Raw genomic sequence first — 14,200 nt, 5'->3', positions numbered from 1 at the left:
GAGCAAAAGATGTAAGTCAATTATTAAAATCACTGAGGAAGGAAGAAAAATATCCTGGGAGTGAATAAATAATGGTCACCAGGATCTGCATAATTTGAATAAAAAGAACCTCAACAGAGGAGAGGTTGCTATGCAATAGAGTTAGAGAGAGAATCTGGAAGTGACCATGGGCAGCAAGAAGTATTTGAACTCCAATGAGTTGTAAAGTATAAATGGAAGTGCAATGAGTTTTAGAAAAAGTAGCCAAGAATGCAAAATCTTCAAGAGGGAATTGGTATCAGTGGGTACCAGAAGATGGAATGAGTGATAAAGTAAAAAGTTATGAAAGGAACATTTTTTAAAATTATGGAGCAAGCATTTCAGAGAATATAGTTGAAGCAGGTAGATAAGGAGTGAGATATTGCTGGAGAAAGAAGGGGGAAGAGAGTGTGGAATTGTGTTGAGGAGGAAGTGAAAATTTAGGTATGGAGAGCTGAGTTTCTACATTAGCAGCTGGGCATTGAGAAGCATAGGTATTAGGAGAGTAGCATGCTAACTCTTGAGGAATGAGTTCACAATTTCACTAGAGAGAGATTAAAGTCAGCAATAAGTAACAAGATTCTTAAAGATCCTTCCTTAAGTTCCAAACTAAAGGCAGGTGGTAAAGTTGTGTAATGAAGGGCTCACATTAGATAAGAGAAGGCAAAGCTATAGACTGTGGGAGTTATATTAGGAGGTGGATTTAATGGCAGGATGAAAAAAAAAACAAAGACAGAGGGCATAGGTGGGTGGCAAGGATCTGGGCCTGACTCAAGGCTCAATAACAAGGCCCTAGATCAGAAGAAACAGTCTAGAGGCATGAGACAGATGGAGGCAAGTAACATGGATTAGGGCTGATGGAGGAAATAGTAAGGCAGAATGGAAAAGGGAACAAACACCTTTACAAATATGATCTCATTTGATCCTCCCAACAACTTTGCGAAGTTAGTGCTGGGTTCAAGTGTTTGGAGAGGGGTGGCTGGATGAGTGACTGAGGCAAAACAGAGGTGAGGGTACAATTCATCCAAGCACAAGGTGATAGCCTGTACAAAAGCACAGAAGCATCAGATAGAGTGCTAAGTTTATGGAAGAGTAAGCAACCAGTTTGGTTGAAAGACAGAAAGTCTGAAAAAGTAAGAAGCCTGGAAAGGTAGGCTGGAGCCTGATAGTTACAGACTTTTAATGGAGATATGAAAAATATGTATTTTGATCAAAGACAATAGGAAGCCACTGAAGTTTATATCTCAGGGGAAAAAACGTGTGGTCAGACCCTTATTTAAGATTATTTTGAGAACACTTGGTGTACAAATTGGAGAGACTAGTTTATTGTCCATTTAGGACAAAAATACCATGGTTGAGGCAAAAAGGAATGGAGGTTAGAATTATGCAATGGATATGTCATTACAAACAACAGATTTTATGAATATAGAATCAATAAAACTGCCAATCTCATTGTGAATTTTACAAGTATTTGCTAAGGGTCTTCTTTGTGCAAAGCACAATACAAGAAAAAAAGAGGTATGTCCTGCTATGAATTTGCATTCTGAGATGTAAGAATACTCCTTCTACATAGTTTTGATCAGGTAGCTTCTGAGGTCCCTTCAAATTCTCATATTATGTGATTATGCTATGTGAAACTCATGTTTCTGGAAACAAGGTCTGAGTAATTCCTCCTTCTTACTCCCTGGTCAGAGACCATAATGGAAGATGTGGTATTGAGTCCTTTTGAATTGAAAAGAGGAGTTTATTCAAGAAGGTTGAACAGGAGGGTGAGGGAATAAGAATCATCTAGCTAACAACCCTGCCACTGCTGTATTGTCATTAAAAAGGGTATTTTAGCCCAAAAATAAATGACAGAATAAAGATCATTAAAAACAATTAATGTTTCTGTAGTAAGATTTCCAGGAACTTGACAACTCTTACCTCATTTGACCCTCACAGCTATCCTGGGATGTGGATTCTTTTAGTATTCTCATTTTACAGATGAGAAAACCAAGGCAAAGCAAAGCAAAGCAAAAAAATTGCTAAGAATTGTACAAGTAATAAGTGACTAAGGTAGGATTTAAACTCAGATCTTTGTTACAGCAAGTCCAGTGCTCTTCACACCAATGCTAGATATGGCAACTGATTGTCATTTGAGGATTTGAATAATTGTATTATGGAAGAGGGATTATACTTTATTAAGGTGATGCTATTAGGACCAGGAGCAATAGATACAATATATAGATAGGCAGATTTCCATTTAATAGAAGGGAAAATATCCACTTAGTTAAAATTTTCTCAAAGAGGAATGTGACATCATGGATTCCTTAATTAGAAGCCTTCAAGCACAGACTAGATAATACTGAAGAAGGACTGTATGCTAAATGGTGTGGGCCAGTAGCCATCTCAGGTCCCATCCACCTTTGAGCTTCTAGGATTCTGGGAATGCTGTGCCATGGAAATAGATGTCGATGTGGAAGATATTCCAGTGTTAAACAAGTTGGGGAAGGAAAAGAGGGATACTAAAATGATACCATTCTCAGAGCAGCCCCAAGACATATTATGGCCATGATTTGTATCCTAGTTAATCCTGGTGAAATCAGAGAGGCGCAACAGGTCCCTTTATCTGAGACTTGATAGGGAGAAAAAAGACTCAAACTTTGGTCTGGTCCTTATGTGAGTTCCTTCTTACAATTAAAATACAAGACAAGTATTTGTATTTATATCCTTATCCTTTAGGAGGGTGTGGAACACAGCAAGAGAATTTTCTTTCATTCATTCATTCATTATGAATCTGTGAATAAGAGAATCTCTAAATTGAAAGGGATCTCAGCAACCATCTCCAATCTATACTTGATCAATAATCCTGTCTGCAGCATACCAAATAAGTGGTCGTTTTCATTTGAAATTTTTTTTTGGAGACCTCTAGTGAGGGGAAAACCCTACTTTGAAAGTACATCGCACCTCAGGTCTAATTTTTAGACAGTTTTCCCTCTTCCATAAAGCCTAAATCAACATCTCTGTACCTTTCAAGTCTCCTGGTGTTTATTCCTGGAGCAAAGCAGAAGTTTAATGCCTCTTCCATTTGACAGCCCTTCAAATACTATAAGACAGCAAACCCCACCCAGAAAATTTTCTCTTCTCCAGGTGACACAACTCCAGTTCTTTCACCTAATATTCTTTTGGAATGACCTAGAGCAGATTCACACCTCTGAATCCTCTCTACATTATCAAAACTGTTCTTATAATGTAGGGATGAAAACAATTAATACTGATGTAAACACAAGGTACGTATTAATAGAGAGAAAACATGTCTATTCTCAGATGCAAGAATAGTTGGTCCAGATTTGTGATTTGATTGGTAATGAGGAAACTCAACAAGAAAACTCCCTTTAAGTGCAAATCAATAACAGGATTCAAATCAAAATTCAAATCAAATAACAGCAAATCTAAAACTTCTAAGGTTTATGTGCCAAGTAGTGAAAATATTAGACAAATAAAGATAGTTCCCTTGCTCAAGAAATTTGGATTCTGAGTTTTAGGAATATTCCTCTTACCTACTTTGTGAAAGTGATCATCAGAATGTGTCATAGGCATCATTCATCTAGGAAAAATGTCTCTATTAACTGCTTGATAGAGGTCAAATGAAAAAGAGATAAAAACAGGGTCTCTGCACTTGAATAATTCATATTCCAACGGATTAGAGAAATGCAAACAGCTATGTAGAAACAAGATTATACAGAGTAGGTGGAAGGTAATTTCAAAAGGAAGACACTAAGGAAAGGGGGAGCCAGAAAAAGCTTCCTTTCAAAAGAATTTAAGCTGAATGAAAATGAGAGTAAGTGGATGTAAAGAGGGTGAAGATTCCGAAAAATGGAGACAGCTAGTGAAAAAGTGTGGCATAGGGAGGGGCAGTATAGTGTGTACGGAACATCAAGAAGGCAGCTTGTTTGTGAACCTTAAAGAAACAGTGTAAAACTGGAAAATTAGGAAAGGACAAGCCAGTGAATGGCTTTAAATGCAAAAAGAATACCCTTTTAGACTTGATTTTTGAAATAACAGAGAACCATTGGAGTTTACTAAAAAGGAGGTTAGCATGGTCAGTCAAGTGCTTAGGAAGAACCAGTTTGACAGCTGAACACAGGAAGAATTGGAGTGGGGAAAGGCTTGAGGAAGGGAGGCCAACTAGAAGGCTATTTCCATAGTTTAAGTGATGAGAGACTGTTTACTTTGCTAAATGTAAGAGGATACTTACAAGAGATGCTGGAAAAGTAGAGATGCTAAGACTTAGCAACAGATAGATTATGTGGAATAAGCTCAAGAAAAATGTCAAAGATGATTCCTAAGTTACAGGACTGGGTGATTGGGAGAATGGCAATGCCCTAAATAGGAATAAAGAAGTTCAAAAGAAGGGAGAATTTGGAAAAAATTAAGGAATTTTTGTTTTGGATATGATGAGTTTGAGATGTCTGTGGAACACCCAGTTTCAGATTCCAAAAGTAAGTTGATCATGTGACTGGGGCTAAGGTGAGATGTTAGGACTGAATATAAAGATCTGAGAATTGTCTGCATAGAGATGAAAATTGTACCCATGGGAGCTGATGAAATCACTGAGCAAGATGGTATCATTGAAGAAGAGAAGAGAGCCCAGGAGAGAAGCCCATAATAAGTGGGCATTACCTGGATGAAGAGAGGGTACTGAGAAGGAGCAAATATACATTTGGGAGAGCCAGGATAAATCAATGTAACAAACACTTAGAGAAGAGAAAGCACAAAAAAAAGAGAGTTATCACTAGGGTCATAGGCTGGAGAGCTCAAGAAAGGTCGAAGATTGAGAAAAGACCATAGGTTTGGCAATTAAGAGATCACTGGTGTCTTTGGAGAGATCCCTTGAATCCAGATGAATGCAAATACTTCCATTTACTATGCCAATCATATATATTCACATACCAAATGTCCCCATATTGTCAAATAATGCATTTGTGACAAACTGTACTTGACAATGTGTTTTACCATCCCTGACATTCTGGAAATCTGACCCTGGCCAAATCATTTGACCTTGGAGACCCAAAATAGTCTCTAATATTGTAATAGAACAAAGCCCAGTCTTCATCACTAGATGAAGGTTCTGCAAAATAATCTTCTTACACCAATGAAATTATTCCACTGTATACACACATATGAATATATATGCATATATGTGTGTGCACACCTTACATACATATACATATAGTGCATATATGGAGAAAGAAGAGATAGAGAGGTAGTTGAAAGAAACTTTTAGAACTATAAAATGTTTTATATATATATATTTTTTAAGCAATCGGGGTTAAGTAACTTGCTCAAGGTTACATGGCCAGTTATTTCTGGGTGTGGTGAAATGTTTTATATTCTTGTTGAGATTTCTCTTCTATAGGCAAAATGGTCTCTGGACCAAATCCAGGCACTACCTGAAGTTTTACATCCCATTATCTAAGACTGCATTGCGGAGAAGGGCTAAATCTATCAAAATCAGTCATTGTAGTAACTGCGGCTGTTACTGTGTACAATGTTCTCCTGGTTCTACTCACTTCATTCAGCATCAGTTCATCTCAGCTCCTTATTTTAACTCTGTTTGTGTCTTTCTATTTCAAGCATGTTTCTTATAAACAACATAGTGTTGGATTCTGGTTTCTAATTCATCCTATTCTACACTTCCATTTTATGAATGAGTATATCTCATTCACATTCAAAGTTATGATTCCTAATTATATATTTCCATCCATCTTATTTTCTTCTATTTCTCTCTTTTTCTCTCTCTCTCTCCCCCCTCATGTCCCTCCTCAAAATTCTGTTTTGCTTTTGATCACTGTCTCCCTTAGTCCACCTTCCTTTTGTCACCCCCTTTCTCTTTTTTAAAAGCAATTGGGGTTAAGTAACTTGCTCAAGGTTACATGGCCAGTTATTTTGTGTGGGTGCCAAGTATCTGAGGCTGGAACCAATCCTGGGTCTCTTGATGCTGGGGCTGGTACGCTTACTCACTATGCCACCTGGCTGCCCCGACCCCCTTTCTCTTAACCCATTTTCTTCCTGCTTCCCTCTTGGGTAAGATAGATTTCTATGTCCAATGAGGGTATAGAAATAGATATAAAATATATTCTTCTCAATTTGGACCAATTTAGTTGAGAATGATGTTCAAGTGTTGCCCTCCCCCCCCCCCCCATTTTCCCTCCACTGTAAATGCTCTTTCTTGTGTGTCTTTTTTTTCTGTGACATAATTTCCCCACTATAACTCACCCTTCTAATTGTTCCCAATGCATCCCTCTTTCTTAGCACTTTATTTTTTTTTGTCATACCAACATAATCAACTCATACCCATCATCTCTGTCTATATAGAGTTATTCTAACTTACCTAATAAAGATAAAACTCTTAGGGGCTATATGTATCATCTTGCCATATAGAAATGTAAAGATTTTAACCTTATTGAGTCCCTTGTTAATTCTCTTTCATGTTTACTTTGTTACATTTCTTCTTAGTCTTGTGTTTGAATGTCAACATTTTTATTCACCTCTGGATTTTTCTTCAGGAATGTTTGAAAGTTCTCTATTTTATTAAATGATCATTTCCCCCCTGAAGGATTATACTCAGTTTTGTTGGGTAGGTTATTATTGGTTGTAATCTTAGTTCCTCTGCCATCTGTAATATCAGATTGCAAGCTCTCTGTTCCATTAACATGGAAGCAGTTAAATCTTGGGTTATTCCACCATATTTGAATAGTTGCTTTCTGGATGTTGGGCAATACTTTCTCCTTAAGAAGCTGGAAGATTTGGAATTTGGCATTAATATTCCTGGCAGTTTTCATTAAGGGATCTCTTTCAGGAAGTGATCAGTGTATTCTTTCCATTTCTATTTTACCTACTGGTTCCAAAATAACATGGCAGTTTTCTTTTATGATTTCTCAAAATGTTCTCCAGGACTTCTCCAGGATTTTTTTTATAATGGCTTTTGGATAGGGTAATGATTCTTAACTTATTTCTCCTTGATCTGGTTTCAAAGTCAGTTGTTTTACTGATGAACTACATTTTCTTCTATTTTTTCATTCTTTTGACTTTGTTTTATTGTTTTTGGATGTCTCATGGAGTTATCAGCTTCTACTTGTCCAATTCTAATTGTTAAGGAATTACTTTCTTCAGTGAGCTATTGTATCTTATTTCCCATTTGGTCAATTCTGCTTTTTAAGAAGTTCTTGACCCCAGTGAAATTATGTGCCTCTTTTCTTGTTGGGTCAATTCTATTTTTATTTTGTTTAATGTAATAAAATATTATTTTCAGTTGCATTTTTGTGCTTCATTTACAAACTATTAATTTTATTTTCATAGTTTTTTTGTACCACTCTGATGTATTTTCTCAATTTTTCCTTTATTACTTTTATTTCTTTCTTTAACTCTTCTAGGAATTCTTGTGTCTGATTGGCATTTCTCTTGGAGGCTTTGCTTGTTGCTGTTTTCATATTATTGTCTTCTTCTGAGTTTGTCTCTTGGTCTTCCCTGCTACCATAGTAGCTTTTTACAATGTTTTTTCTTCCCCAGCCTATTTCTTGACTTTGAAGATTATATTAAAGTTGGACTCTGTTAACCTGAGGTCCAGGAGGCACTGTCTCAAGCTTCATATTTTTCATGCTTTTGATTTCAGAGTAGGTTCTTGGGGTTTGGAAGTTTTCAATGCTTCCAAGGTGATATGATCCAGGGAGAGCTGTGGTTACTGCTCTCCTGGTCTTGCTATGGTTGTTACCCAGAAAGGGTTCCAGTTCTCCTGCAGCCGCATGTATTAGAGCTCCTTTTGGCCCTCGACCTGTGACCAGGGACCCTGCTATCCTGAAGCCAAAAGTGCCAGTGGTCTTCTCTGCCTTGGAACTGTGCCAAGGACCCCAATGACAAAGTCCTTTACCCATTGAAATTGTAAACCAGAATTACATATGGGCAAAAGCATTGCCAATCAGCACCAGACACTGCATCTAGTGCCAGCAAGGGATCCCCTGCAATCTTATTCTAACTAGTTGTCTGACCCCCTTACTATCTCTGGGTGGTTTGCCTCAGTTTCTATCTCTGTAAAATGAGCTAGAGAAATATCTTTCTCAAGAAAATCTCAAATGGGATCACAGAAAGTTGGACATGGCTGAAATGACCTAACAACAAAAATGAGGCACTAAAGATGTATATTTCACATGTGTGTGTGCACATGCACATGTGTGTGCATGCACATGTATTTTTCTCATACCCAAGATGAGAATAATAATGATGATGATAATGATAATCTGAAAGTCCTTCTACTAATTCTTAAAGCAATATTTAGAGATTATAAATACAAATGTTGGGGTCTGGGCCCCCCCAAAGGTCTCAGGTAGCCTCATTGAGTTCAGGTCTGGTAACAGGGCACTTCATAGTATGTGCTTATCTTATCCGAGGTCAGGGAGTCCTGACCTCTAGGAAGTGCTGAGGCACCCAGATTGTGTACTGTCACACAAATACCCTGTTACCCTGAAGTTTATCTCAGGATCAAAGGGTAACTGTGCAGGAGTATGCAAGCTATTCTGGACACAGTCTCCCTGTTCTCTGATCAGCCCCCTATCTTCTATAATGAGCTATTCATGAGCTGTCCATGAGCTCTGCAAGTACACTTTGGGGGATTTAAGGGTTGAAGCATGAGAGGTAGGGAGAGATGTAACCACATGCCTGTCCTGCCAATAAAGCTGTGCCTCTTTCTATTTCCACTGACTTGATTTCTCCTTTATGCAAGCAAACACGTGGGAATGTGACCAGAATGCACACTGAAGGCCTGGGAGAGGTGTGATTCAGCTAGAAATCATAGGATCGCGACAAGTCATGACAACAAATTACTAATTTAATTGTCTAACTCAAACCCCAGGTACAAAAAATTTTCTCTCACCATTGGTCAGAGTCTGGAATCTTTACCCTATGAATAACCTCTGTAAATCCCAAGTAGTTACTGTATTTCCACTTTTTTGCTCACTCTTTACAGCAAAACATTCACTGAACATGCAATCAAAATTACTTTTCTTGGAGATAAAACTCAACATTAAAGTAAAAACCAAAACTGAACAAAATTTTTAAGAAGAATGAAATACTTAAAGTAATCCATGCTAGTTTTCCAGGCAGCAATACAAAAGTGGGAAGAAATATGAGAAGAAAAAAATCACCAGGTTTCAATAGTACCTTGGGACAAGCACAGTTAATTTCTGTTTAAGATCATTCCTAAAGCAGAATGATAAGCAAAAAAATGCTCCATCTATAATCAAAATTATCTTTTTTTCTTTGTAATTGTCATTAACTCTAGTCTCATTAAGAATTCATTTCCTACTCATAGCTAGGAAGAGTATATAATTTGTTTTACTTCTCATTTTTTATGATGTGACCTAGATTATTTCCAGTTTTTCTAAGTCTTCTTGGCAGATAGACAATTATTTCCTAAACAATTTGTATTTTCTATTTTACTGAAAACTGACTTATTGAGCTCAATTACTTTTATTTTTCAAAATATAATATGTTCCTTGGATGTCCTTTTCTATTTTTAATTCAATTTAATTTTAGTTTTAGTTCTGAATTCTCTTCTCTTTTCCTCTCTTTTCTATCCCCCAGAAAAGGTAAAAAAAATACCCTGCAAAACTAATTACAAATATATATGGTCATGGGGAAAAATGCTATGTTAGCCATGACAAAAAAAAAGAAAGAGGAAGAAATCAAGGAAGGAAAAAAAGGAAGTGAGGGAGAGGAAGGAGGGAAGGAAGGAAGCAAGGGAAGGGAAGTAAGGAAGGAAGAGAAGAAAAGAAAATTAGTATGTTTTAAATTAGAAGTCTGAATCCATTTGTCTCCATCTGGAGGTGGATGGCATGTTTCATCAGGAGTCCTTTGGAAACTGAGTTTATTATTGTATTGATCAGAATTACTAAGTCCTTCAAAGTTGATAAGTTATCTTTACAATATTGCTATTATTGTTACTAATTGTTCTGAGTCTGGTCATTTCACTTTGCTTTCATTCATAAAAGCTCTGCCAGATTTTCATGAAAACATCACTTTCATTGTTTCTTAAAACACAATAGCATTCCATCCTATTCATATTGCATTACTTTTTCAGTCATTACCCAGTTAAATTTGTTTCCATTTTTTTCACCACAAAATATATTTTTTGACATAACAGTCCATAAGCTCTTTTGTTGGGCATATACCTAGATGCAGTATTACTGAGTCAAAGATTATGCATAGTTTAATAGCTTTAGTAGCCTTGTTTCAAACTCCCTTCCAGAATGGTAGGACTAATTGACATATTTGCAAACAGAGCATTAGAACTTGTTAACCAGTAGTGCCTCCATTATTTTTCATGTTCTCTTTTTGTCCTCTTAGTCAGTCTGATAGATGTGCAGTGGAGGCACTAGAGTTGTTTTAATTTCTGTTTCTCTAATTATTAGTGATTAAGAATTTTTATATGGTTATTGTTTATTTGAATTTTTTACTCTAAAATGTACTAATTTACATTCTTTAACAATTTGTCTTTTGAGAAATGACTCTTCTTTCTTGTAAATTTGACTCAGCTCCATATATATGTGTATATATATGTATATATATATAATTTTTTTTATTTTTTTGCTTTTTGGAGGGCAATTGGGGTTAAGTGACTTGCCCAGAGTCACATGGCTAGTTTTTTTTGTGTTAAATGTCTGAGGTGGAATTTGAACTCAGGTCCTCCTGATTCCAGGGCTGGTGCTCTATTCACTGCACCAGCTAGCCGCCCCTATGTATATATATTTAAAAGACTTTTATCAGAGAAAATTTCAGCAGGGATTTCCCTATTTGTAGCTTTTCTTCTCACTTAAGTGCATTCGTTTAGGTAAAAAATTTATTAATTTTATGTAATCAAAATTATTTGTATCAACCACTGGAAACCTCTCTGTCTCTTATTTGATCACAAATTCTGCTCCATCATTGGGAGTGTGGGGATCATGAACAACAGTGTTAAAAAGTCAGAGGTTTACTCGTTCCTTAGGATCCCAAAGGAAGAACTATTCAGTCATCCTTTGGATATCTCAACCCAAGAGTGAAAAATCAGACTGAGGGGGCAGTCCAGAGGAGGAGGGGTTATACAAGGAATATCTCACCTTAACTTATAAGCAAAAAAATCAAACCTGTTAAGTACACATTATGTCCAGAGTACTCCTTTAGGAGATAAGGGACATAACAAAGATAGGTATAGACAGAAGTCATGGTTAAGGTAATCGTTACATAGAGCTGAGCTATAACACTTACCCCCACCCCCACAGGTCCCTTTCAGCCAGCAAAATATTTACATGTGGCCTGAAAACAGTAGATATTTAATTGGGAGATGCTTAATAGAAATGAATAAAAATACAATACAAAAATATTGATTTGTGGTTTTCTAATTCAATATGCAACCTGCAACTATCCATTTCTATTTGAGTTTGACATCACTGTGTTGAAAGACCACAAATATCCCTTCTGACTAATATTACAAAATTCAAAGAAGAAGAAGAAATGGTAATATAATAATTTTTATACCCCTTGCTATGAGATTAACTTGGTTCTTTTCCCTTTTCTTCTTATTCCCTTCACACACAGGACTACAAAAAGATCATTGGTGTATATTTTGGATTGGTTTTATCCTTCTTTAATTTGATCTGCAGAACTCAGTGAAGGAGAATCTACAGTCAAAATGACAGTGTTGATTTTTATCTTGAGTGGTAGTTACAAATTATAAATAAAACATTTACAATTTTATTAAAATCCTCAGTCTCCATAATTGAATTCAGCTCTATTACCTTCTCCCCACATTGGCCTGAGTTAGAGGAACTGATAAATAAGGTTTTGAACAAGGAAAGAGTGGAGTAACTTTCCTAAAATTGGAATATCCACCAGGAAAGGCATAGGAATGAGAAAGAAGTAATGTTTTGAACCTCTACTAAGGATTGGAACTTCAAAGTGGAATAGTCACACAGCATTTTTATGTTCTGTTTTTTTTCCTACTTCAATTTTTCTTTTTAAGATATATTGAATGCTTTTTAAAAACATTTGCCTTGGGATTACGTTTCTTGCTGCAACCACAGTAGGTATTGTAGGAAACTTCTTCTTTATCTTTCATATTTTAAATGTCTTTGCTGATCACAAGATGAGTTCTTTAATCCTTCTATTCATCCAGTTGAGCCTAGTGAACTCCACTATGCTTCTTAGCAAGGGTGTCCCACAGACACTACAGAGTTTTGGGTGGAACTATTTCCTGGATGATGTTGGGTGTAAAGTTGTATTTTACCTTTGCAAAGTGAGTGAGGGCCTTTCAATTTCTTTGACTTGCCTCCTGTGTACCTTCCAGGCCATCACTATCAGCCCCAGCAATTCCAGGTGGGCAAAATTAAAAATGAAAATCACAGTCAAACCATTCTTTCTCTCCTGTTGGGTCCTCAATCTGCTGATAGAAATTCCTGTACCAATAAGTGTAAGAGGCCCAGAAAACAGCAGCAACTTTACAAATGCATTTGATTTTGTCTTTTGTACTTCAAAACACATTATGAATATTTATGTGATAATAACCACTTTGAGAAATGTGCTCTGTTTGGGACTCATGGTCTTGGCCAGTGGCTACATGGTGCTTCTCCTACTCAAACACCACCAGCACGTCCAACATATTCAGAGCACTAAACTCTCACCCAGAAGGCAACCTGAGATCAGAGCCACACAAACCATCCTTTTACTGATGAGCTCCTATGTCAGCTTTTATTCACTCCCCTCCATTTTTGCTCTTTTTCTCAGTTATTTTGATCAAAAGTCTCCCTGGATGTTGTCCACCTCTATCTTCCTGTCACTATGTTACCCAACCATCAGTCCCTTGGTATTAATCCCCAGAGCTCTCAGGATTCCCTGATTGTCTAAGCAAATAAAACTCCCCATTCTCACGCTAGCCCCAGTTGTAACCACAGAGGCATCAGCAAAATATATTTGCTCCTAACACTACCTGCCTGATGAATGTTCTTGAAACTATGAAGAAAACTCAAGAGGCCTCTAATCCAGAAAGATAAAATCAAATCAGAATTTCATGATGCTAACATCAGAGTCATAACAGAGTTTAAACAGACCTCAGAGATTCTATAGCAAAATCCATATGCAAGGAAGGATGCCTTTGTGGATGAGTAGGATAAGTTTAATTGATCTTGCACATGATATCCTTTTTAAAATAGTTGAAGATGGCTACCATGTTCTCATTTAATCTTCTGTCTCCCAACCTTAATATCTCCATCCCCTTCAAGTGGTCCTAATATAATCAGAAGAACACTTACAATTCTGGTTGCCCTCTTCCTGATGTTCTCCAGTTTTTCAAGAACTTAAATCCATACTTCATATGCAGCTTGGCCAGAACAGAGAAGAATAGACTTATCACACCTACCTAGTCCTTGATACCTTGCTTCTCTTACTGAAGCCTGTAAGTGAATTATCTTTTGTGGCTACCACATCATACAGGTGACTCATTTTGAGCTTTTAAGCAATAAAATTCCAACTTTTATTTGTTGAATAAATGTTGTATTAATAGCTATCTTGCCATGTGAACTCCATCTTTTCCTTCTGAGGTTAATTTTTGAACCAATGTGAAAAAAATACTTGTCTTCCTATTGCATTTCATTTTATTTTGTAATACTGTGATCATTCCCTTCACATGGGCCATGAGAAAACTTTTCTAAGTTCAATCTACTATCTGAATAAGCCCTCCATCAAATCCCCAGTGTATGAGCACTAAAAAAATGCTGACCAGCTAGAGGAATTTGCCAGGCAGAGAAAATATTGCTTTAAACTCAGTGGCATTGAATAAGCAATACATCATAACATGAAAAGAAAAGATGTCCCTTCTCCCCAGCACAAATGCAATAATTTCATAAAGTTTATATGCCATCTTTCAGAAAAGGTAGACATGCAGGAAACATGTAGCCATGAAACATACTTTCCCCAACGGTTGAATCAGTTCACAGTCCCACCAACAGTGTATGTGTCCCAATTTTTCCACACCCACTCCAACATTTGACATTTACCCTTTCTATCATGATAGTCAATCTGATGGGTATTAGATGATATCTCAAAGTTGTTTTAGGTTGCATTTTTCTAATCAATAATGATTTAGAACATTTTTATATGACTATATATAGCCTTG

At 36.7% G+C, this 14,200-nt stretch overlaps 1 protein-coding gene across 1 annotated transcript; it reads left to right on the top strand.

Annotated features, from left to right (window-relative positions):
* Positions 1-12,061: 12,061 nt before the first annotated feature.
* On the top strand, positions 12,062-12,925 carry LOC138160178 (vomeronasal type-1 receptor 3-like). Its single transcript, XM_069086711.1, has one exon. The coding sequence runs from the start codon at positions 12,062-12,064 to the stop codon at positions 12,923-12,925; it is 864 nt and encodes a 287-aa protein (XP_068942812.1).
* The last annotated feature ends 1,275 nt before the right edge of the window (positions 12,926-14,200 follow it).

The sequence above is a fragment of the Petaurus breviceps genome, unplaced genomic scaffold, assembly GCF_028583685.1.
Source record: "Petaurus breviceps papuanus isolate PSGF00001 unplaced genomic scaffold, PetGlider_PUasm1.0 180, whole genome shotgun sequence".
Taxonomy (NCBI): domain Eukaryota; kingdom Metazoa; phylum Chordata; class Mammalia; order Diprotodontia; family Petauridae; genus Petaurus; species Petaurus breviceps.
Note: the sequence above shows the minus strand (reverse complement) of the source record. Positions and strands in the feature narration are given on the sequence as shown.